This window comes from Schistocerca nitens, chromosome 12 (assembly GCF_023898315.1).
Source record: "Schistocerca nitens isolate TAMUIC-IGC-003100 chromosome 12, iqSchNite1.1, whole genome shotgun sequence".
NCBI lineage: Eukaryota > Metazoa > Arthropoda > Insecta > Orthoptera > Acrididae > Schistocerca > Schistocerca nitens.
In genome coordinates, this window is record NC_064625.1 from 24,672,406 (window position 1) to 24,698,427 (window position 26,022).

At 42.6% G+C, this 26,022-nt stretch overlaps 1 protein-coding gene across 1 annotated transcript in view; it reads right to left on the reverse strand.

Moving 5' to 3' along the window:
- Positions 1-25,648, reverse strand: part of LOC126214871 (disintegrin and metalloproteinase domain-containing protein 10) — a 409,342-nt gene extending 383,694 nt beyond the window's left edge. Inside the window, exons 1-2 of the mRNA XM_049941518.1 lie at positions 25,581-25,648; positions 25,452-25,544 (exon numbers count right to left, since the gene is read on the reverse strand). Coding sequence (XP_049797475.1) covers positions 25,452-25,544; positions 25,581-25,648 — 161 coding nt within the window. The remainder of the gene's footprint in view (positions 1-25,451; positions 25,545-25,580) is intronic.
- Between the last annotated feature and the right edge of the window lie 374 nt (positions 25,649-26,022).

The following is a 26,022-nucleotide window of genomic DNA, read 5'->3' on the forward strand; positions in this document are numbered from 1 at the left end:
ACCATTCGAAGCAAAAAATTCCTAGTAAATATAATGGACCCTACCTTATCTGGTATTCGTAATGCATCGCTATCTGAGGGCATTTTTCCACAGAGACTGAAATACGTCGTTGTTACACCCCTCTTTAAGGAAGGTGATAGGAGAGATGTCAATAACTACCGACATGTTTGACTGGTGACACCATTTTCCAAAATTTTTCAAAAGGTGATGTATTCGGAAATAGTATCTCACCTGGGCAACAACAATATCGCCAGCAAATCACGGTTCGAATTTCAGAACAGTCGATCTACTGACAATACTTTTTACCTGTTCTTTCACCAAATTTTAGAAGCATTAAATAAGAAAATAGGGCAGTTTGGTATTTTCTACGACCTATCTAAGGCATTTGACTGCTTGAATCACAGTATTTTCCCAGATAAACTTAAGTTCTGTGGGGCTGATGGTACAGGCAACGAGTGGATAATTTCGTAACTAACCAAAAGAATGCGGAACGCTATACTCAGTAATTCAACCAACGTAGTGCATGGACATCGTTCTGACTCGAGAGAAATCACATGTAGGGACCAAAATACAACAAGTACAATTACTTGCTTTTGCAGATGACACAAGTATTGTAATCAGTTCAAGCATACATACAGAAGCAGAAGAAATGATAAACAAGATCCTTAAGAACGTCATTGGCTGGTTTTCTGCGAATGGTCTCGCCCTCAGTTTTAAGAAGGACGTAACACATTCAGTTCTGCACATTAAAGGGTACTACACCAATGGCAAGCGTAAAACATGGTGAGGAAATAATAAATAGAGTGGAAACTTTATAATTCCTTGGGGACCGTACTGATGAGGCACATTTTGGAACACCTAAAACAACTAAATGGTTCAAATGGCTCTGAGCACTATGGGACTTAACATCTGTGGTCATCAGTCCCATATAACTTAGAACTACTTAAACCTAACTAACCTAAGGACATCACACACATCCATGCCCGAGGCAGGATTCGAACCTGCGACCGTAACAGTCGCGCGGTTCCGGACTGAGCGCCTAGAACCTAAAACAACTAAGTTCAGCAACATTTGCACTTAGAATCATTGCATATCCTGCGGAGACAGAAATGAGTAAGTTGACGCTTTTTTGCATATTTTCCATTGTATAATAATACGCAATAATGTTCTAGCGTAACTCATCTTTAAGAAAGAAAGTCTTCGTTGCGCAGAAACGTGCTGTAAGGTGTGTCCCTCACTCGCAATCATCTTGTGGACATCTGTTTAAGGAGTTGCGCATTCTGACTACTGCTCCACAGTATATTTATACCCTCGTGGAGCTTGTTGCAAAAAACAGGCTGCAGTTCAAAAGGAGCAGCGATGTGCATAATTACAACACCAGAGGGGAAAATGATTTTCATTAAAAATCGGTGCACAAAGCTGCAACTAAAAATTTTGATAACTTGCCCACTGATGTAAATGTCTGAAAGACAGCGAAGTAAAATTTGAAAACAAACTGAAAAAGTTTCTCCTTACAACTCCTTCTATTCCGTAATTTCCTCTTTCTTTCTTTTGCTACCGCCTTTATCCAGCAATGTGCACAGGGTCGGCAGGGTTAAGTACGGATTTGGCATGGTTAATTTTTGGGGTGGCCAGATGCCCTTCCTGCCCCCACCCCCCCGCCAGATGGTATTAGTGTACCCCAGATGTCTGCGTCTAGTGTAAATCGTGAAATAGTGTGAATGTGTTTCAAATGCCTGCGAGTAGTGTAACTGAGGCGGGACGTGGGGACCAGCCCCGTATTCACCTAGTAGGATGTGGAAAACCGCCTAAAAACCACATCCAGGCTGGCCGGCACACCGGCCCTCGTCGTTAATCCGCCGGGCGGATTCGATCCGGGGCCGGCGCGCCTACCCGAGTCCAGGAAGCAGCGCGTTAGCGCTCTCGGCTATCCTGTCAGGTCAGGAGAATAATTGTTAGTAATTCCTAGCCACCACTTTTTACACTTCTGTATATTTAAAAACTAATTACAGTTTTAAAGAATCTTATAGATGTTCAGGATGTAGCCATATTTACAAATTAATTCGCGATATGAATGTAAGACTATTTCCATATAACTAGGATCCACGTAACATCTAAGTAACTAACTGGTCACTAAAAGGCACACCGGTCCCTTAAGAACCAGGCGCACTTCTTTATACTGGATACTGTGAAGCAAATGTGTTCTACTGGAGGCTCTTTGCTTGCCATATTTTGAGGGGTGATAATGCGGACCACATAACTAATGAGGAGGTATTGAACAGAACTGGGGAGAAGAGGAGTTTGTGGCACAACTTGACTAGAAGAGGGGATTGGTTGGTAGGACATGTTCTGAGGTATCAAGGGATCACCAATTTAGTATTGGAGGGCAGCGTGGAGGGTAAAAATCGTAGAGGGAGACCAAGAGATGAATACATTACGCAGATTCAGAAGGATGTAGGCTGCAGTAGGTACTGATGAAGAAGCTTGCACAGTATAGAGTAGCATGGAAAGCTGCATCAAACCAGTCTCCGGACTGAAGACCACAACAACAACAATGAGTACCAAAACAAGAAAAAATTGTCTAGTAAAATGGACTCTAAAATGCGTATCCTAACAGTTGTGAGCACTTGTTCAATACAATAGATGTGTTTCACATCAGCGAAGAGGAGCAAGTGTTAATAGTGGGTGACCAAAAAGTCAGTATAAATTTCATAACTGAATAAATCACGGAATAATGTAGATAGAGGTACGAATTGACACACATGCTTGGAATGACATGGGGTTTTATTAGAACCAAAAAAAAAAAAAACACTTTCAAAAAATGGCCGACAGATGGCGCTCCATCTTATCAGAATAGCGATAATTAGCATAACAAAGTAAGACAAAGCAAAGTTGATGTTTTTTACAGGAAATGCTCAATATGTCCACCATCATTCCTCAACAATAGCTGCAGTCGAGGAATAATGTTGTGAACAGCACTGTAAAGCATGCCCGGAGTTATGGTGAGGCATTGGCGTCGGATGTTGTTTTTCAGCATCCCTAGAGATGTCGGTCGATCACGATAAACTTGCGACTTCAGGTAACCCCAAAGCCAATAATCGCACGGACTGAGGTCTGGGGACCTGGGAGGTCAAGCATGACGAAAGTGGCGGCTGAGCACACGATCATCACCAAACGACGCGCGCAAGAGATGTTTCACGCGTCTAGCAATATGGAGTGGTTTTTTTTCTTCTAATGAAACCCCATGTCATTCCAAGCATGTGTGTCAATTTTTACCTCTCTATCTACATTATTCCGTGGTTTATTAAGTTTTCAAATTTATAGTGACTTTTTGATCACCCGGTACCTCTTAATATTGAATTTTGGAGCCTATGTTTACTAGAATTTGTTTTATTCGAATTATTCTTCCTGTCATATCCCTGAATGTATGTTGACCGTTTCTCTACATCTACATCTACATTTATACTCCGCAAGCCACCCAACGGTGTGTGGCGGAGGGCACATTACGTGCCACTGTCATTACCTCCCTTTTCTGTTCCAGTCGCGTATGGTTCGCGGGAACAACGACTGTCTGAAAGCCTCCGTGCGCGCTCGAATCTCTCTAATTTTACATTCGTGATCTCCTCGGGAGGTATAAGTAGGGGGAAGCAATATATTCGGTATCTCATCCAGAAACGCACCCTCTCGAAACCTGGACAGCAAGCTACACCGCGATGCAGAGCGCCTCTCTTGCAGAGTCTGCCACTTGAGTTTGCTAAGCATCTCCGTAACGCTATCACGCTTACCAAATAACCCTGTGACGAAACGCGCCGCTCTTCTTTGGATCTTCTCTATCTCCTCCGTCAACCCGATCTGGTACGGATACCACACTGTTGAGCGATACTCAAGTATAGGTCGAACGAGTGGTTTGCAAGCCACCTCCTCTGTTGATGGACTACATTTTCTAAGGACTTTCCCAATGAATCTCAACCTGGTACCCGCCTTACCAACAATTAATTTTATATGATCATTCCACTTTAAATCGTTCCGCACGCATACTCCCAGATATTTTACAGAAGTAATTGCTACCAGTGTTTGTTCCGCTATCATATAATCATACAATAAAGGATCCTTCTTTCTATGTATTCGCAATACATTACATTTGTCTATGTTAATGGTCAGTTGCCACTCCCTGCACCAAGTGCCTATCCGCTGCAGATCTTCCTGCATTTTGCTACAATTTTCTAATGCTGCAACTTCTCTGTATACTACAGCATCATCCGCGAAATCCGCATGGAACTTCCGACACTATCTACTAGGTCATTTATATATATTGTGAAAAGCAATGGTCCCATAAACTCCCCTGTGGCACGCCAGAGGTTACTTTAACGTCTGTAGACGTCTCTCCATTGATAACAACATGCTGTGTTCTGTTTGCTAAAAACTCTTCAATCCAGCCACACAGCTGGTCTGATATTCCGTAGGCTCTTACTTTGTTTATCAGGCGACAGTGCGGAACTGTATCGAGCGGCTTCCGGAAGTCAAGGAAAATAGCATCTACCTGGGAGCCCGTATCTAATATTTTGTGGGTCTCATGAACAAATAAAGCGAGTTGGGTCTCTCACGATCGCTGTTTCCGGAATCCATGTTGATTCCTACAGAGTAGATTCTGGGTTTCCAAAAACGACATGATACTCGAGCAAAAAACATGTTCTATAATTCTACAACAGATCGACGTCAGAGATATAGGTCTATAGTTTTGCGCATCTGCTCGACGACCCTTCTTGAAGATTTGGACTACTTGTGCTCCTTTCCAATCATTTGGAACCTTCCGTTCCTCTAGAGACTTGCGGTACACGGCTGTTAGAAGGGAGGCAAGTTCTTTCGCGTACTCTGTGTAGAATCGAATTGATATCCCGTCAGGTCCAGTGGACTTTCCTCTGTTGAGTGATTCCAGTTGCTTTTCTATTCCTTGGACACTTATTTCGATGTCAGCCATTTTTTCGTTTGTGCGAGGACACTCCGTATATTTCGTAGTTTCTCGCGTACCTCCAGCAATCGCGCGGCGCGAGTCAAACCTCACGTGATTGTTGGCGGGGTATCGGGAAATCTGAGCGCTTTCGGACGCGAGTGTCGTTGCCCGACCCTACCAGGAGTCCACGCAGTCTATACGAGTCAGGAAACGGGGCAGCTGGAGCTCAGAGCTCATAACTCCGCGGCGGACAGCATTCCAGGCACGTAGTCCAGTTCCGGCCTCCAGCGCCCGTAATTGCACCGCTCTCCCCACCCACCCCACTCCCCTGCCCTTTGCCCTCTGGGCGACGGTTCATTTTTTCGCGTCCCCGGGGCAGCCACGTCGAGCGCAAACGAAACACGAGCGTTCCATCTTGTCAGGCAGTCGAGGAGGGGGGGGGGGGGGAGCAGAGACCGACTGCCTCTATGTAGTGACGTCACAGCCTGCTCAGTGTTAACGCGCATGCACAACCACGTCGGGGCTGGCAGTTCGCGTTGCGATCTCCAGTACGAAAGTTCGGAACAGACTTCTAAACTGTGATATTATTATTACTATTATTATCGTTACTGATACTACTACTATTACTGCTACTATTAATGCGTTCCATTAGATAAAGTAATATTACATGTCTTCAAGTTTTGTAGTCCTGTCTTCTTCAGTTGCGTGTAATATTACGGTATATTGATAATTTTTACTTATGGACCGTCTGACAGCATCTGCATAAAACACAATTTTAGTGTCATACGCATTTCGCCTTTATTATCTGCAAGGCATCATCAGTGGCCTGGAATATGTACATGTTAGCTATTTTATTTACATTTTTGTCACTGTACCTATAGGTTATAAACAGTTCTGGTGGTTGGTATTTCCTATTAAGTAGTAATGTTTTGAACTGTACTTACAGGTTGCGTGGACAATTTCTTACATATTACGCTCCTATTGCATTTTGCTGTTGTTGTTGTTGTTGTTGTTCTTCTTCTTCTTCTTATGAATGCCAATTCGCGGTTTTCTCCCCACATTCCAGGGCACTATGAACCGAACGCTTGTTTCAATGCAATGTTTTGGTTTCTGTTGCCGACTGTCAAATGTTTGTCATGGTTGCTTATTCTCATTTTTTTCATTTCTTGTCCCATGTTTGTAGGATCATCGTTATGCTGTTTTAAATGTTCTGAAAATGTGGAATGGTTTTTTTGATACTTCCAACATCTGATATGTTCTTTGTATCGTGTTTCAAAATTCCTGCATGTCATGACTATGTAAAAAAATAAAGGCGAAACGCTTATGGCACTAAAATTGTGTTTTATTCAGTTGCTGTCAGACGGTCCACAAGTAAAAATTATCAATATACTGTAATAATATTACATGTGTTTGTTTACTTAACCTTTTCGCCATCAGCGGGACATCTATGTCCCACATACAAATTTATTTCCGTTACTTCACAGGTATATGAAAGTTCCACATTTCTGTTGTGCTGCGAACTAGCGTCGAAGGTATCAACTGTTCGGAGCCAACACGCTCATTGTTTGGCAATTGATGCGCGAGATGTCGCTTAACTGTTTCAGGTGCGCATTGTGTGCCTTTAGTTTCGGCGGTTTCATGTAATTTTATGTTCCTGTCAGCAATAGACAAGATCAGTAAAGGAAATTACTGTATTTTTCACATTGTTTCCTAGAAATATACAAATTCGGTATCTATTTATTGATAAAAAACTTTTAAACTCGTTTAAGGGGGGGGGGCCTAGGACATCAAAAAAAATTCTAAAAAAACGATTTTTCAAAAATATGCCTATTTTGTAGCGCACAATTTCCTGAATAGTTTTATGTATAAAACATATGTATTTGAGAGATTATGTTGTTGTTGTTGTGGTCTTCAGTCCTGAGACTGGTTTGATGCAGCTCTCCATGCTACTCTATCCTGTGCAAGCTTCTTCATCTCCCAGTACCTACTGCAACCTACATCCTTCTGAATCTGCTTAGTGTATTGATCTCTTGGTCTCCCTCTACGATTTTTACCCTCCACGCTGCCCTCCAATGCTAAATTTGTGATCCCTTGATGCCTCAAAACATGTCCTACCAACCGATCCCTTCTTCTAGTCAAGTTGTGCCACAAACTTCTCTTCTCCCCAATCCTATTCAATACCTCCTCATTAGTTACGTGATCTACCCACCTTATCTTCAGCATTCTTCTGTAGCACCACATTTCGAAAGCTTCTATTCTCTTCTTGTCCAAACTGGTTATCGTCCATGTTTCACTTCCATACATGGCTACACTCCATACAAATACTTTCAGAAACGACTTCCTGACACTTAAATCTATACTCGATGTTAACAAATTTCTCTTCTTGAGAAACGCTTTCCTTGCCATTGCCAGTCTACATTTTATATCCTCTCTACTTCGACCATCATCGGTTATTTTACTCCCTAAATAGCAAAACTCCTTTACTACTTTAAGTGTCTCATTTCCTAATCTAATTCCCTCAGCATCACCCGACTTAATTTGACTACATTCCATTATCCTCGTTTTGCTTTTGTTGATGTTCATCTTATATCCTCCTTTCAAGACACTGTCCATTCCGTTCAACTACTCTTCCAAGTCCTTTGCTGTCTCTGACAGAATTACAATGTCATCGGCGAACCTCAAAGTTTTTACTTCTTCTCCATGAATTTTAATACCTACTCCGAATTTTTCTTTTGTTTCCTTTACTGCTTGCTCAATATACAGATTGAATAACATCGGGGAGAGGCTACAACCCTGTCTCACTCCCTTCCCAACCACTGCTTCCCTTTCATGCCCCTCGACTCTTATAACTGCCATCTGGTTTCTGTACAAATTGTAAATAGCCTTTCGCTCCCTGTATTTTACCCCTGCCACCTTCAGAATTTGAAAGAGAGTATTCCAGTCAACATTGTCAAAAGCTTTCTCTAAGTCTACAAATGCTAGAAACGTAGGTTTGCCTTTTCTTACTCTTTCTTCCAAGATAAGTCGTAAGGTCAGTATTGCCTCGCGTGTTCCAACATTTCTACGGAATCCAAACTGATCATCCCCGAGGTCGGCTTCTACCAGTTTTTCCATTCGTCTGTAAAGAATTCGCGTTAGTATTTTGCAGCTGTGACTTATTAAACTGATAGTTCGGTAATTTTCACATCTGTCAACACCTGCTTTCTTTGGGATTGGAATTATTATATTCTTCTTGAAGTCTGAGGGTATTTCGCCTGTCTCATACATCTTGCTCACCAGATGGTAGAGTTTTGTCATGACTGGCTCTCCCAAGGCCATCAGTAGTTCTAATGGGATGTTGTCTACTCCCGGGGCCTTGTTTCGACTCAGGTCTTTCAGTGCTCTGTCAAACTCTTCACGCAGTATCTTATCTCCCATTTCATCTTCATCTACATCCTCTTCCATTTCCATAATATTTTCCTCAAGTACATCTCCCTTGTATAAACCCTCTATATACTCCTTCCACCTTTCTGCCTTCCCTTCTTTGCTTAGAACTGGGTTTCCATCTGAGCTCTTGATATTCATACAAGTGGTTCTCTTCTCTCTAAAGGTCTCTTTAATTTTCCTGTAGGCAGTATCTATCTTACCCCTAGTGACACAAGCCTCTACATCCTTACATTTGTCCTCTAGCCATCCCTGCTTAGCCATTTTGCACTTCCTGTCGATTTCATTTTTGAGACGTTTGTATTCCCTTTTGCCTGCTTCATTTACTGCATTTTTATATTTTCTCCTTTTATCAATTAAATTCAATATTTCTTCTGTTACCCAAGGATTTCTATTAGCCCTCGTCTTTTTACCTACTTGATCGTCTGCTGCCTTCACCACTTCATCCCTCAGAGCTACCCATTCTTCTTCTACTGTATTTCTTTCCCCCATTCCTGTCAATTGTTCCCTTATGCTCTCCCTGAAACTCTCTACAACCTCTGGTTCTTTCAGTTTATCCAGATCCCATCTCCTTAAATTCCCACCTTTTTGCAGAGATTATAAGACACGTTATTTCGTTCAAATGGCTCTGAGAACTATGGGACTTCGTTACGCTGACTTCTGAGGTCATCAGTCCCCTAGAACTTAGAACTACTTAAACCAAACTAACTTAAAGATATCACACACACCCATGCCCGAGGCAGAATTCGAACCTTCGACCGTAGCGGTCGCGCGGTTCCAGACTGTAGCGCCTAGAACCGCTTGGCCACCCCGGCCGGCAGTTATTTGGTCTTCAGTGTACCGAGATGCAGCGCCACACCCCTTTGCACAGCGTTCGTCTGTCGTACGTAAGTGAAGAATATCATCACAGGAATTCTCTACCAAATGCTGCAGTGGAAGCCATCAAACCTACATTCAGAGACCTTGCACATGAAAACTTATCGAAGAAATGTCTTCGTAGCGGTACCCAAAACCCAAATGAAAGTTTCAACCAATGTGTATGGGAAAGATTGCCAGAACCCATTTTTGAGGGAAGAAATGCACTTGTTATTGCTGTTTATGATGCAGTTTCATGTTTAATGATGGCGTGCAAAGCAGGAAATGTTTTAGAGAAAATGGGAATTAAGCCCGCAATAAACTGCATCAAAGATTACTTTGCGATAGAGAGCCTGTAGTGAAAGCAGATAAATCATTTTCGGAGGTGATAAAATCAAGAATAGTGCTTCATAGGAATGTGAAAAAGGAAGAAAACCGATTTATAAAATGAAAAAGAAGCTGCTTATACTACTGGACAGTTCTGAAACTGCCAAATACAAGCAGAAACTTTAACGGGCATTTTCCGCCAAACACAAATTTCTGTACTTACGTACATGTAACATCCAAAATAAATATCCTGTTACTTTCAAATTTGGTATACTTATTAAACACAAACGTCTTAATGTAAAACCCTACAATTTCCCGAATCGGATAATTAACTATAAAATTTGAGTTTTTTATATACATGAAGTTTAAAATGTAACACCTCATTCATTTTTTCAGAAATTAAATAAATTCTAGAGATTCACACACCTGTAAGTATGGTTTGTGTGCTGCGCAAAATCCATCGAGGAATCTCTCTTAGGGTGGCCGAGCGGTTCTAGGCGCTACAGTCCGGAACCGCGCGACCGCTACGGTCGCAGGTTCGAATCCAGCCTCGGGCATGGATGTGTGTGATGTCCTTAGGTTGGTTAGGTTTAAGTAGATCTAAGGTCTATGGGATTGATGACCTCAGAAGTTAAGTCCCATAGTGGTCAGAGCCATTTGAACCAATCTCTCTTACTTATGAAGAAAAGTGTACCTACAGCAACAAACGCAGCCAATAGTAAGTGAAAAAAGGATAAAATTTCCATGTAAAAAAATTATTTTGTTACGTTTTTGAACTCTCACTGCTATGAGTGTGAATCTTGAATCCTTCCTGGTCATGCTGACACAGTTTTATGAATTTATTTGTAAAAGTATAGACACTGGAAATTAAAATGTCCTGTGGTGCCTCTCCTGCTCCAAGTCGTCCCGTTTGACGTCCTACCCCAATTAATTATTTTGCTTTATGGCTAGTGTGTGTAGAGAATTTCTATCTGTAATTTTTGATCTTCTTAGTGTCTAAATTTTTACATTTAATAATTTTATTCCTTGTTGTAATCTTTTTTTATTTCCCCTGATTTGGTATGTAATGGAATACTCCACAAATTCCTCATTTGTTTTTTGTGATTCATTCATTTCCTTGTCCGGTCATCATTTCCAGAAGGTAGCAACTCCGATGGGCTTGTTGTTTTCCTCCATCAAGTTGAGGACAAATTAGCAGGTGGGCCGGGTCTTGTGTCGTTCCGCACTCGCAGGATGTATCTCCATCAGCTGGAATAATGCACCATTTTCGCATGTTGGTCTTGCAAAGAGGAACGCCCACCCTAAGACGATAGAGCGATCTCCAAGTAGGGTAGGGCAAATCATATCCTGCAGATAGATCTTCCTTTACAGGGATATCAGGTGGTAGCTTGCCCTTCCACCTGGTGATGCGGTTAGACTCTGGTGTTCCCTCTAGTGGTTGAGTTCTGGCGATGAAGCTCTTTCTCGACTTCAGTCGACGGACTACAGCCTGATGATCATGCAATGGATGTCGCTTAGCCCTCTCTACATCAGCAGCAACAGCCCTTCTAATAGTGGGGGAGCTATTCCAACAATCGGGTAGACTCTATCGACTGGAGTTGGCTTCATACATCCCGACAAGATTCGGACGGTCTCATTGATTGCAATATCAACCTGTTTGGTGCGAGTGGATGCACTCCACACAGGTGAAGCATACTCTGCAGCGTACACACACAAAGCAAGAGTCGAAATTCTCAGGATGGGAGGACTTCCTCCCCGGGCGGTGGACGTGAGCTTCCTCAAGATGTTATTCCGTGAACTAACTTTCAGCCTGGTGTTATGGCAACGTTTCTTGAAGGACAGAGTTCGGTCAAGGGTAACACCCAGACATACTGGTGTTGAACAATGTTACAGTCGTTTGCCTTGCCATGTAACGTCCAATTACCGCCGAGATTCTCTATTCTTCAAGTGGAATGCGCACACCTCAGTCTTGTTGGCATCTGGCTTCAGATCATTGGCTTCATAGTAGGAGCCAAGCGTATCTAGCGCAGAACTTTTCCTCTACTTTTTCAAACGTCTTTCCTTGAGCAGCCACTGCAGCATCGTCAGCATAGATGAAAGGCCTGGAATTTTCCGTTATGGGCTGGTCATTAGTGTAAACATCGAAGAGCACAGGGGCGAGCACACTGCCTTGAGGTAAGCCATTCTTTTGTATTCGCCGTCTGCTCTTCTTACCGTGGAGAGAGACTTGGAATCTTCTCTTCTGCAGGAGAGTACCAATAAGGGATGTTAGTTGGTAATCCTTGGTGATAGCATGTAGGCTTTCACGGCCGGCGTCTTCATTAATTAAAGCTTCCGGGCTGAATTGCCGTGGTCCATATATAAAACTACTTCTCCTTCCTGACGTTTCGTTGCCGGCTGCGGGCAACATCTTACGAGGTGAGTCGGCGACTGGCTGCTAGGCGCTGGAGGTCCCGCTTATATAGAGCGCTTAGATGGCGACACCACTCGTCACGTGCTTTAGACTTTAAAACTATCTCTGGCTAGTGCCATCTCTGTCGATTACAGGTAATCGATTGTCACTTCGTTGGTACAAAGTCGAACGCCATATCTTGTCTAGTTTTAATCCCCCTTCTTTTCTATTAAAATTATTTTCGTGCTTGTAGATCTCTATAGCTTCTCTATACATGCGGGTATAATAATGTGAGGTCCTAGCATCACGTTTGTCTCACTAAATTTTATTTCGTGATCACCGCCTTGAAAACGTGTTCCGCTACAGCTGATTTCTCAATCTGTCCCCATCTACAGTTCCCTTTGTGTTCCGTTAGGCGGGTATTAACACTCCTTTTAGTTGTTCCATCGTAAACCATGCCACAGCTACACGGAATTTTATTCACACCTGGTGTAGCTAAGGGGTGCCGTGCGTCTTTCACCGATCTTAAAGTTTCACTAATTTTCACTAATCTTTCGACCTACCAAGAAAATTAGTGAAACTTTAAGATCGGTGAAAGACGCACGGCACCCCTTAGCTACACCAGGTGTGAATAAAATTCCGTGTAGCTGTGGCATGGTTTACGATGGAACAACTAAAAGGAGTGTTAATACCCGCCTAACGGAACACAAAGGGAACTGTAGATGGGGACAGATTGAGAAATCAGCTGTAGCGGAACACGTTTTCAAGGCGGTGATCACGAAATAAAATTTAGTGAGACAAACGTGATGCTAGGACCTCACATTATTATACCCGCATGTATAGAGAAGCTATAGAGATCTACAAGCACGGAAATAATTTTAGTAGAAAAGAAGGATTAAAACTAGACAAGATATGGCGTTCGACTTTGTACCAACGAAGTGACAATCGATTACCTGTAATCGACAGAGATGGCACTAGCCAGAGATAGTTTTAAAGTCGAAAGCACGTGACGAGTGGTGTCGCCATCTAAGCGCTCTATATAAGCGGGACCTCCAGCGCCTAGCAGCCAGTCGCCGACTCACCTCGTAAGATGTTGCCCGCAGCCGGCAACGAAACGTCAGGAAGGAGAAGTAGTTTTATATATGGACCACGGCAATTCAGCCCGGAAGTTTTAATTAATGAATCCCTGGTGAGTTGGTAGATTTTCCTCAGCAACTTCCTATGGTTGATAGCGCCGTATGCAGCTGTTAGGTCGACAAAGGCAACTCCTGTTATCTCACCCTGTTCGAAACCATCTTCGATGTGTCGAGTGAGGTTCAGCGTCTGACTGCAGCACGACTTTCCAGATCGAAAGCCAGCTTTCTTCGAGGATTCCTCTAATTCGGTTAAGAATAAGATGCTCGAAGACCTTGGAACAGTGGCGTAACAGTGATACTGGGAGAAAGTTTTTAGGGTTGTTCGGTTCCTTACCAGGTTTAACTAGGGCAACCACACGAGCTTTCCTCCAGAGCTTGGGAATATATAAACTTGATACACATTGATTAAACATTCTAAGCAGTCATTGCAGAGTGGTACGGTCGAACTTCTTGGTCTGTTCTACTTTGATGTCATCGATGCCGGCAGCTTTGTTCAATTTCAAGGTGGAGATGGCACAGTGTAGTTCATCCAAGGTGAATGGTTCTCGGAGGTTATGGTTCTCGCTTCTGGGGTTCGTCCCAGTTGCTCCCGTGTACTCCGTCTTTTAGTCTTCTCGTTCATTAGTAACTGTGTTGCAATCTGGTCTGCTGTTATTGCGGTGATGTTTCTAGATTTTGTTGGGTCACCGCTCAGGTTTTTCAGGAAATTCCAAGCCCGCCTACTATTTAATTTCATGGCAAGGTTCTTTACCAACGAGGTCCACTTAGCTTTGCGATTTGCTGAGATAATTTGCAGCAATTCCTCACCAACCTCGATAGTGTCATCAGCAAATGGTCTACCTCGGAAAGGTCTTTGTAGCGGTTCATTAGCTGTTTGCTGTCATCAGTCACTCCTGGTATGTAACTTGCTCTACAGCCTCTTGGGATGGTCCTTGAAACTGACAGGACGCATTTGACAAATGCATCGTACATGTCAGGTTGCGGTGGAATGTTGGCAATCTCTGTGTGGAGCTCGTTGGTGAATCTTTACCAGTCGGCCTTCTGAAATTTCAATCTTCGTATGAAAGGCAGCTCCTCTGGCGTTACCATGGCATTCACTTTGCAGATTACAGGTGTATGTTGCGTGGATGGGATGGGCTTACCCATCATCTTGACATAGCTCCCAGCGACATTTGATGACACGAATACATTATCGGGGTTGTAGCCTCTCCTCCACCGACCACTGTTGAAGGATGCCGGCAGCTTTGGATCATGAAATAGCTGAAGATCATGACTCTCTGCCCAGGTCTCTAGTTTTTCACCACTGGTATCTGAATTTGGGGTTCCCCATGATGTGCTCCGGCAGTTGTAATCGCCAAGGATTATGTCCTGGCAGTTAAAGTTGTTAGCTGCTTCAAACGTGAAGTCGACACTGGGAGGCTTGTATATAGGAGTAGTGCAGAAGTGTGGCGTACATATTGAAAAAATCTCGATGTCATCCCTCTCGGTCAGCGAAGTTGACGTGATATTTAGGTTTGGTCTGCTGAAAATGGCACTACCGCATTTATCACGGGGCCATTCCAGAACAAGTTCCATGCCTACAATTTTGGGCCGATGGCTGTTGTAGCCTCGGTGAGTCTCTTGTACTAAAAGGATGTCACATTTATATTCTGCACATAGATCAGCCAGTAAGGTCCCTTTAGCACACGAAAATCGCTCAATATTTATCGAGATCATAACAAGTGGTCTCAAAAAAGGCCCTTTAGGAAGAATACTACTTCTGTGTTGACCGGTGGTGGGAGAATCAGCCGCTGCTAATGTGCAGCGTTGCCCAGGGTGCTCCCGACTGTACTGATTTTTCACTGTGTAATGTGTAATCCATACAACCTGCGGTAAGGCTCCTTAACTACCTCCCAGTTGAAGAGTACCTTACAAGGTGAAAGGAAAGTTGGTCACATTTTCCTCCATTGCTACAGTTGCACATGGTGAAATTGTTTAGTACCGGAACTTTCAAAACAAAAATGAGTAAGATGGTGCCACCATTTGAGTGACCTGCTGCCAATGGCAAATCTCTCCCTCCGCTGGTCGAATCGGTCTGCAGGTCCCACTGCTACGGCTGCAGGGCAGGATACAGTCGAGGTTGTCACGTCTCTACTTCTGCTTGTGACGAATTATATCTTTCGGGTGGTGAGCAGTCTACAAACTGTAACTGGCTTATTGTCTTGCTATTTTATGACAGATACATACCCTTATATACAGATGGTAATGACGTGCGCTTATATGCAGTTGGGAAACAAGGAGGCGAAACAGACAATGCAGCATACGGAAGCAAGAGATAAGGAGTAATTTCATATGGACCATTGTGTACTCAACCATGTTGTGAACAATTGCATAAAACGCTAAGCTGTGATAAATAAATTTGTTTGACATATAAATGGTACTTATTGTCTCTTTTTACAGATTCTAGTCGCTAACCAAAAAAATTATTTTAAGTGGGAAGTATGTGAACCGCTGGAGCCGAGGAGGAACACATTTAGGGAAAGATCTGTTCCTCCTCTAGTCCAGCGGGTCATATACGTCCCACTTAAAATAATTATAAAAAATATAAACAACATTCGAATGTTAGAATCATGGCCTGACTCAGTATCCATACCGAAAGCAGGAAAGCAATGATTACAGTAATGTGCGAATTTTAATTAATTCGGTCATGAAAACGTTAATTAGGACAAAAAGGATATTTTAAACATTACATGATTTCTCTTACTATGGTAACTGCCCCGTATTTACATGATTATCATGCAATCCACATTTAACTGCCTAACAAAGGGTTCAGCGAATCACTTTCACGTCATTTCTCTACCGTTCCACTCTCGAAAAGCGCACAGGTAAAAAGAGTGTTAAATCCCGCCGTGCGAGCTCTGATTTCTCTTACTTTATTGTGATGGTCATTTCTTCCTATATAGGTCGCCGTGTTCAGAATATTTTCGCATTCGGAGGGCGAAGCTGGAAACTGAAATTTCGCGAAAAAAGCTCTCGCCGCTTCGAAAAACACGTGTGTTTCAATTATGGCCACTCCAATCGGTGACACACTCTCAAGTACTTCATAGTACAATACTAGCTTTGAACTTTTCCAGTGTCCTCCGTCATTGCTATCTGGTAAGGATCCCAAACTGCACAGCAATACTGCGGCAGAGGACGGGCAAGCGTAGTGTAGGCAGTCTCTTTATCAAACCTGTTGCATCTTCTAACAGGGAGAGATCCCAGGTCTGGGACCGACTTAGTGAAATCATCCATACGATGACGTAGCTTCTGGTCCCAGGTATCCTACAGCCATTCACACTTGTAGCGCCTTCTTTACGAGTAACCGACGAAAAAAAATTCGGAATTTCGCGTGACTTTTTAGAGCTTTAAAAATTTTGAAAGTGCTCAGAGCTGCATTGTGATTGACATATACTCCTGACGTACAGAAGGTTGAGGGATGGAATCTTTTCAGGTACTTCAAAATTTTTTATTTTCAAATCTTTATCGAAATGGCTTTCATCATTATTTTCATTCAAGTAATTGGTTTCAATGTAATTTTAAAATTTCTTATCGTTTGTCATCTCATTTTGAGCACTATAATATCTATTTCATTTGCTCTTATTCTGCCTTCAAATCACTTTTTCTTCAGTTGGAATCTTTCTCCACATCATTTTTTTAATTTTTTACTTTCGATTTAATTTCTCCCGTTTTATCGTTTCATAGGTACGATGTCATTGCATTCATTATATCTATGCCTCATGCTGCTTGAATTTTGTATTACTTATAATCCCTTCTTTCGTTTACATCTTCACTTTCCTCATAACGCAATAAGAATATATGTTTTAAATGTCTGTAGAACGATTAAATGTTTATACGACGATTACCATCGAAATAAATGTACATCTTGTAACGCAAAATATAGTTTTGACGCTATTTAACAGGTAATATAAACAGACCATTTTGTCTTTTGATATTTAGTTTACATACTATGATAGAAGAAAGAAAAATAATTAATGAAATCACATGCACAAGATTTCAATCATTATTTTTCAAGACGAAATAATAGTAAATGAAACTGTTAATACAGTATTAAAATGATGTAAGAAAGGATTAGAAATCTTTAAAAACTTACAGCTACACCTATTAACTGAAAAAAAGCAATAATTAAAGTTATTTCGATAAGATTTCAAAATAAAAAATTTTAAAGCATCTGAAAAGAAAAATGGTTCAAATGGCTCTGAGCACTGTGGGACTTAACATCTGTAGTCATCAGTCCCCTAGAACTTAGAACGACTTAAACCTAACTAACCTAAGGACATCTCACACATCCATGCCCGAGGCAGGATTCGCACCTGCGACCGTAGCGGTCGCTGGGTTCCAGACTGAAGCGCCTAGACCGCACGGCCACACCGGCCGGCCATCTGAAAAGATGCTTACCCACAACCTTCTGCACGTACTTTAACCACTACGCCAGCAACGGTGCTCTGAGTATTTTCATCACTTTTAAGGTTCAGAAATATCAGGCGAAATACCGAATTTTTTTCGTCTATTACTCGAAAACAACGGTGCACCAGGGCTATTGGCTGCAGGGCGTGTCTCCTGGGACCCTATACTACACCACCCTCTAAATGGTTTCAAAACTCCTTCCCCCTCCTGGGGACCTACCGTTGTAAGTGTTCTCCCAATAAAACTAAGTCTTTGGTTCGGCTCCCCCCCCCCCCCCCCCCCCACCAGGTTAACTATGTAGCAGTTTCTTTATAACTTATCCGTCATTGTTATCCTTAGTCATGTAGTTGAACTGACAGCCCTTAGATTTGTGTGATTTATCGGGAGATCAAAATTTAACGGATTGCTTTTGGGACACAAGTTGATGACCGCACACTTTTCGTATTTGGAATCAACTGCTATTTTCCGCACCCTACAGATATCTTGTCGAAATTATTTCGCAGTTTTGATCTTCAGAAGACAAGTCTGATTACAGCACACACAGAGGTATTTATGCAGTCATACTTCCCCCACTTCAAGCAAGAATGGGATGTGGAGGAACCTGAAAACATGAAACAACATAGCGTAACCCGTGCAGTGCACTTCACAATCAATCACAGAATATGGATGTAAACACAAGGGGTACAAGAAAACTAGTTGCGACATGGCAGCACGATTTTCGTTAAAAATTCTAACGATACGGAATTACGGCTGTTTGTTTGGTGGCATGTAATGTGCCATGAATCCAAAGAGACAGAGAGTACTGTTTCACGTCTGAGACAAGGAAGTGGTTTCCACAAGGGAAGACGCTAAGACATACGACTAAAGCCTTTCTATTTCACAGGAATACTCCACTGTATATGCTTTCCTTCGGGGAAGGACGCGCATCTTTAGTTGACACAAAGTCTCCGGTTGTTTACATAATAATTACTTACTTCTAATGATGAGCTAGTTATTCGCTAGAACTGCAGATTGGAAAATAAGATGTCGAATGGAATAAATCAAGTGCCTCACATCGGTCACATGGCACAAGAGAGAATATTTCTGCTTCTACATCTACATGTACACTCCGCAGATCACACTTAAGTGTCTGGAAAAGGGTTCATCGGACCACCTTCACAACAAATCTCTATTATTCCACTCTAGAACACCGCAAGGAAAAAACGAACACCTATATCTTTCCGTAAGATATCTGATTTCCCTTGTTTTGTTCTGATGATCGTTTCTCCCTTTGCAGGTCGGCATTAACAAAATATTTTCACATTCGGAAGAGAAAGTTTGAAATTTCGTGAGAAGACGCTTCCGCAATGAGACACGCCATTGTTTTAATTATGTTCACCCCAAATCCCGTATCATGTCCGTGACACACTCTCCCCTATTTCCCGATAGCACAAAACGTGCTGCCTTCCTTTAGACTTCCTCGATGTACTCCGTTAATACTACCTGGTAAGGACCCCACACCGCGCAGTAGTACCCCAAAAGAAGTCGGACAAGCGTAGTGTGGGCAGTCTCTTCAGTAGATATGTTGTATCTCCTAAGTGTTCTTGTTTTCAACGTCTGTTTCACAATTTCAAGAACAATGGAGATCGTATTTCTCCTCCTTGAAAAGTGCCTATTACATAATAAACTAGCGAAATCGGCAGTTGAGTTCCTTAGTTTGAGCGCTGTGCGGGGATAAGGCGGAACGTCAGTAAATTTTCGCTTATACCTTCTGACTCAGTCATTTCTGCACTAGGGTCGCTTACCTCAAATTGATATGTTATCCTTCTCTATCGTCCCTGAACGTTTGTAATACCATCGCGGAATCACCTTGCATGTACAGGGTGGCGCACGAAATGTGTTACCATTTTGTTTTTGAATATAAACTTTATTGTCAATACAATCTGAAAGGAACATATACTACAATAAAGAGCCGCCCATGGAGATTTGTTCTAACTCAGCACATGCTCAATATGTCCACCATTTCGTTTCCTAACTTCCTTCAAACGAACACTGAAGTTAGTGATTACCCTACGGCACATGTCTTCCGTAATTTCACTGCAGGCTTAAAGAATAAGTCTTCTGAGCTCCATTAAATTCCACAGCTTCTTGCTACTGCCTTGCCCTTCACCACGCAGTGGTTCATGCAAGATGGAGCAAGGCCACATACTGCAAACACTGTGTTGGAGTTTTTACACGAGCATTTCGACATGCCGATCATTTAACTCAGCTTTCCAGGTCGCTTCAATGACGGACAAAATTGGCCCCCCAATAGTCCAGACCTCAATCCATGTAACTTTTTTTATTTGGGGGTACCTAAAGGAAAAAATTTTCCCGAAACGTCCACGTGATTTAATGGAGCTCAGATGAATTATTCTTCAAGCTTGCAGTGAAATTACGGAAGACATGTGACGTAGGGTAAACACTAACTTCAGTGTTCGTTTGAAGGAAGTTAGGAAACGAAATGGACATATTGAGCGTGTGCTGAGTTAGAACGAATCTCCATGGACGGCTCTTCATTGTAGTATATGTTCCTATCAGATTGTACTGACAATAAAGTTTATATTCAAAAACAAAATGGTAACACATTTCGTGCGCCACCCTGTATAACAGTACGATTGTGTGTATGTATAGTCATACGTATAAAACTTTAACAATGCTGAAAATTTATTTTAATATTTAATGTATTCTCGTCTTCGTTAGAGTCCATCTGGTTCTGTGAATCGACCATTCTAAGCGACGACTAGACTTAAGCCTGCTGCATGATTCAGTAAGGGGGGAACGAGTCGATGAGCAGGAAAGGTGACCGCAGCGCCACCGCTCACACACACTCGCCACACCGGTGCGGCTACAGCGGGGAGGGAGGTAGGCAGCCCGCATAGCACTGACGTGTAAGAACGGCGCCTTGATTTCTGACGTATGCAACCCTCAGCACTACACTCTTACTCCTTCCATTCATGCTGTATGAACGGAAACAGTGTGTGGGCTTCGTACCTTCTCCAGTAAAGCCTTCTAAGAACCATAGTAAAATGTTACAATAACCACATGTGAACTGTGTCAATAACGAAGAAAACTATGCATGTTTATGTATGTACATTACAGGCCATTAACATTGCGACACCAAGAAGAAATGCAGATGATAAACGGGTATTCATTGGACAAATATATTAGTCTAAACTGACATGTAATTACATTTTCACGCAATTTGGGTGCATAGATCCTGAGAAATCAGTACCCAGAACAACCACCTCTGGCCGTAATAACGACCTTGACACGCCTGGGCATTGAGTCAAACACAGCTTGGTTGGCATGTACAGGGACAGCTGCCCCTGCACCTTCAACACGATACCGCAGTTCATCGAGAGTAGGGACTGGTGTATTGTGACCAGCCAGTTGCTCGGCCACCATTGACCAGACGTCTTCAAATTGGTGAGAGATCTGGAGAATGTGCTGGCAGGGGCAGCAGTCGAACATTTTCTGTATCCAGAAAGGCCCGTACAGGACCTGCAACATGCGGTCGTTCATTATCCTGCTGAAATGTAGGGTTTCGTAGGGTAGAGCCAGGGGTCGTAACACATCTGTAATGTAATGTCCACTGTTCAAAGTGCCATCAGTGCGAACAAGAGGTGACCGAGACGTGTAACCAATGGCACCCCATACCATCACGCCAGGTGATACGCCAGTATGGTGATGACGAATACACGCTTCCAATGTGCGTTCACCGCGATGTCGCCAAACACTAATGCGACCATCATGATGCTGTAAACAGAACCTGGATTCATCCGAAAAAATGACGTTTTGCCATTCGTGCACCCAGGTTCGTCGTCGAGTACACCATCGCAGGCGCACGGGTCTGTGATGCAGCGTCAAGAGTAACCGCAGCCACGGTCTCCGAGCTGATAGTCCATGCTGCTGCAAACGTCGTCGAACTGTTCGTGCAGATGGTTGTTGTCTTGCAAACGTTCCCATCTGTTGACTCAGGGATCGAGACGTGGCTGCACCATCCGTTACAGCCGTGCGGATAAGATGCCTGTCATCTCGACTGCTAGTGATACGAGGCCGTTCGGATCGAGCACTGCGTTCCGTATTACCCTCCTGAACCCACCGATTCCACATTCTGCTAACAGTCGTTGGATCTCGACCAACGCGAGCAGCAATGTCGCGATACGATAAACCGCAGTCGCGATAGGCTACAATCCGACCTTTATCAAAGTCGGAAACGTGATGGTACGCATTTCTCCTCCTTACACGAGGCATCACAACAACGTTTCATCAGGCAACGCCTGTCAACTGCTGTTTGTGTATGACAAATCAGTTGGAACCTTTCGTCATGTCAGCACGCTGTAGGTGCGGCGCCAACCTTGTGCGAATGCTCTTGAAAGCTAATCATTTGCATATCACCGCACCTTCTTCCTGTCAATTAAATTTCGCGTCTGTAGCACGTCATCTTCGTGGTGTAGCAATTTTTACAGCCAGTAGTGTAAATGTGCTGTCAATGATGAATATTATTTTGGAATGAGAAAGCTCTCTAACTTTACATGTTGTGAACATAAAAATATTAACAAGAAGTATATTTCTATGTGAGAAATACTTCGAATAACGAACACTATGAGTTTACAGGTCACTGAATTTCTATGAAACTGTGGGACAGAGACTTGGATGAGTAAAACGACCACTCTGGCGTCAGTTCTCGAACCTACTGGACGCTTTTGCTTCTGAATGCATGATTTTGGTATCTGTACATAATTTTCTTCACAATGTGTGTATAAAAAGTATTTATCCTTTTAATCTCATTTCATATTTCTCCCTCCATGAGAATATAATTAAGTTGGAATAATTAATTATCACTAGAATTTAAGTTTTATCATTGGCCACTGGCCACTCTGCTGTCGTAATACGCATTGGCAGCCATTATGTGAAATATAATTACTCACACGATTTTCGGTCTTCACTCACAAGATACCGAGAAAAAATTCTTTGAATATTTTGCTATCAGCAAAAGAGAATACTTCTTGCAGAAACGTTTTCATTAAATACACATGATGAATGCAAAGAAAATAAATAATATGAGGCTCAGGCTTGGTTATGAATAAATCATTATGCCTGGTAAGGGTGTTAATATTATTCAGATAATAAATACCAGTATAAAAGTGAGTGATTAACAAAGTATTTACATAAAATTGAGAATAATAGTGCAGCTACGTATACGATTATATCGTGTCTATCTCTGTAGAAATATTTATTTATCGGGCATTAACTACTATAGTTTTAAACACACCTTGCTTGTTTTTGAGCTAGCCATTTGTGTTGGCAATATAAGTAAATTGTTAAAGCCCAACCTAGTACATTTACTCACAATTATTTGCCTACATAGCAACACTGACGATTGTTAATGTATACTTTTAGCAACTACTTCGAGTGTGTGAAGAATACGTGATGATTCCAAACGTATCAAAATCATACTTTTCATAAAAAAGAAAATAAAGACAGAGGCTATACACTGGACAAGGCCAACCACACAGGCAGCAACCCTCTAAATGTCCAGCAGTGACATTTTGGGCTGTGGCAGGTGTTGGGACTATGAAGGAGCTGTTAAGAATAAGAGTGAACTGCCCTTTCATATTATTCAAATGAATAAAATAATGACATCGAATAAGTGTATCTCAGTAATCGATTATTCAATTATTTGCTCTGTTGCATCTTTATTTGTAGTTTATAAAGCATTACTATAAAATTACTATTTTATGATAAAATGGTTGTTCTCATAAACAAAATAAAGCGGCCTATGTTACTGTCTGCCTGTTTCCGTAACTAACAACAACTGCTCATTTTTGTGAAATAGCTAATTAGTATTATTTATCAATAAGGATGACTAAGGAGGAATGGCCAATACTTAGGAATATGGCAGAAATAATTATCTGAAGTAAAAAAGTTTAATAAACAAGGGTTTTAAAATGCTTACAATAAGAGCTGTCAACAGTTCACCATCTACTGTGAACACACAGCTTCTATTGAACAAGTGCTCATATCTCTTAAAGTATGGGCTTTAGAGCCCATGTTTACTTTTTTTCTTCAAATGATCGTTTCTGTCATATCCCTGAATATTGAGCATGCCTTCTGGGGTATCCTGTGTGTACCCCTTTATGGTTTTCACTAAAACTGTTTAATGTCGTTTTTAACGCAGTTACTGCAGTGAATGTGCTTACAAGCAGCAAAACTTTTCAGGAAGTGAAATGAGGAAGACTGCTTTGCGTAACGTTTCTCCACCGTATAACGAGCAGAGAGCTACTGCTGCGTCCACTGCCGCAGAAAACACTTTCAGAAGGAAGCCAATATTCCCACATATTTACGAGACGCACTGTACAGAAAGGGGTACACTGCCTCATTCTCTTTCCAGAAATGCAGAGAAACTGTTGCACCAGTTACTACAGAAGTAACAAGCTTCGGTAGAAGCACATAGTAGACCCATACAGATTCGAAGACACTTTAGTACTATGGGACAGTCTGACTTCTATCGGCAACCAAGCAATTCTCCTAAGGTTAATCTATTATGTGAAATTATTTCAGTTGAAAGAGATATACTAACACGAATTCTTTACATACGAATGGAAAAACTGGTAGAGGCCGACCTCGGGGAAGATCAGTTTGGATTCCGTAGAAATTTTGGAAGACGGGAGACAATACTGACGCTACGACTTGTCTTAGAAGATAGGTTAAGGAAAGGCAAACCTACATTTCTAGCATTTCTAGACTTAGAGAAAGCTTTTGACAATGTTGAATGGAATACTGTCTTTCAAATTCTGAAGGTGACAAGGGTAAAATACAGGGAGCGGAGGGCTATTTACAATTTGTACAGAAATGGCAGTAATAAGAGTCGAGGGGCATGAAAGGGAAGCAGTGGTTGGGAAGGGAGTGAGACAGGGTTGTAGCCTATCCCTGATGTTATTCAATCTGTATATTGAGCAAGCAGTAAAGGAAACAAAAGAAAAATTCGGAATAGGTATTAAAATCCATGGAGAAGAAATAAAAATCTTGAGGTTCGCCGATGACATTGTAATTCTGTCAGAGACAGCAAAGGACTTGGAAGAGCAGTTGAACGGAATGGATGGTGTCTTGAAGGGAGGATATAAGATGAACATCAACAAAAGCAAAACGAGGATAATGGAATGTAGTCGAATTAAGTCGGGTGATGTTGAGGGGATTAGATTAGGAAATGAGACACTTAAAGTAGTAAAGGAGTTTTGCTGTTTGGGGAGCAAAAAAACTGATGATGGTCGAAGTAGAGAGGATATAAAATGTAGACTGGCAATGGCAAGGAAAGCGTTTTTGAAGAAGAGAAATTTGTTAACATCGAGTATGGATTTAAGTGTCAGGAAGTCGTTTCTGAAATTATTTGTATGGAGTGTAGCGATGTATAGAAGTGAAACATGGACGATGCATAGTTTGGACAAGAAGAGAATAGAAGCTTTCGAAACGTGGTGCTACAGAAGAATGCTGAAGATTAGATAGGTAGATCACATAACTAATGATGAGGTATTGAATAGGATTGGGGAGAAGAGGAGCTTGTGGCACAACTTGACAAGAAGAAGGGACCAGCTGGTAGGACGTATTCTGAGGCATCAAGGGATCACCAGCGTGGGGGGTAAAAATCGTAGAGGGAGACCAAGAGATGAATACACTAAACAGATTCAGAAAGATGTGGGTTGCAGTAGGTACTGGGAGATGAAGAAGCCTGCACAGGATAGAGTGGCATGGAGAGCTGCATCAAACCAGTCTCAGGACTGAAGACCACAACAACAACGAAAGAGATATGGGCATATCCATAATCGAATGACAGACTACATGCGATTAATCGTCGACTACGTGTAACTGATGTGCCGCCCGTAGGCGGAGAGAGACGGACCTGCCGTGTGTGGTGACGTCGAGGCGCAGCTCCCGCTGCAGGCTGTACTCGGCGTCGACGTCCGCGTCGTCGGCGCCGGATTCGCGGCGCTGCCGCTGTCCGGCGTGGGTGGTGCGTGGGTGGGCGTGCGGCAGCAGCAGGCGGCGGTCGTAGTGCGCCGGCTCCATGTGGCGCACCAGCTCCGTCAGCGGCCGCATCCCTGCAAAACACGGCGAGGCGACGCCACTGTAGAGCAGGGTACTGCAGGCTACTGCTGGGCGCGCGTCAGGGGCGGTGGTTTGTCGCCGAAACGACCAGTTTTCCCCAATTATTCAAAACGACAGTCACGATCGCATTAGTTTATTTTGGCGCTAACCGGTTTCAACCCGCGACGGGGTCATCTTCAGGGAAATTTACTCCATTTGGTCGCACGCTGCAGTCGTCACCCTGCTCTCGCACGGCTGGATGGTTACCAACCGTGCACAGGCAGGGTGACGAATCCAGCGAGCGACCAAATTCGAGTAAATTGCCCGGAAGATGACCCCGTCGCGGGTTGCAAGCGGTTGGCGGCAAAATAAACTAATGCGATTGT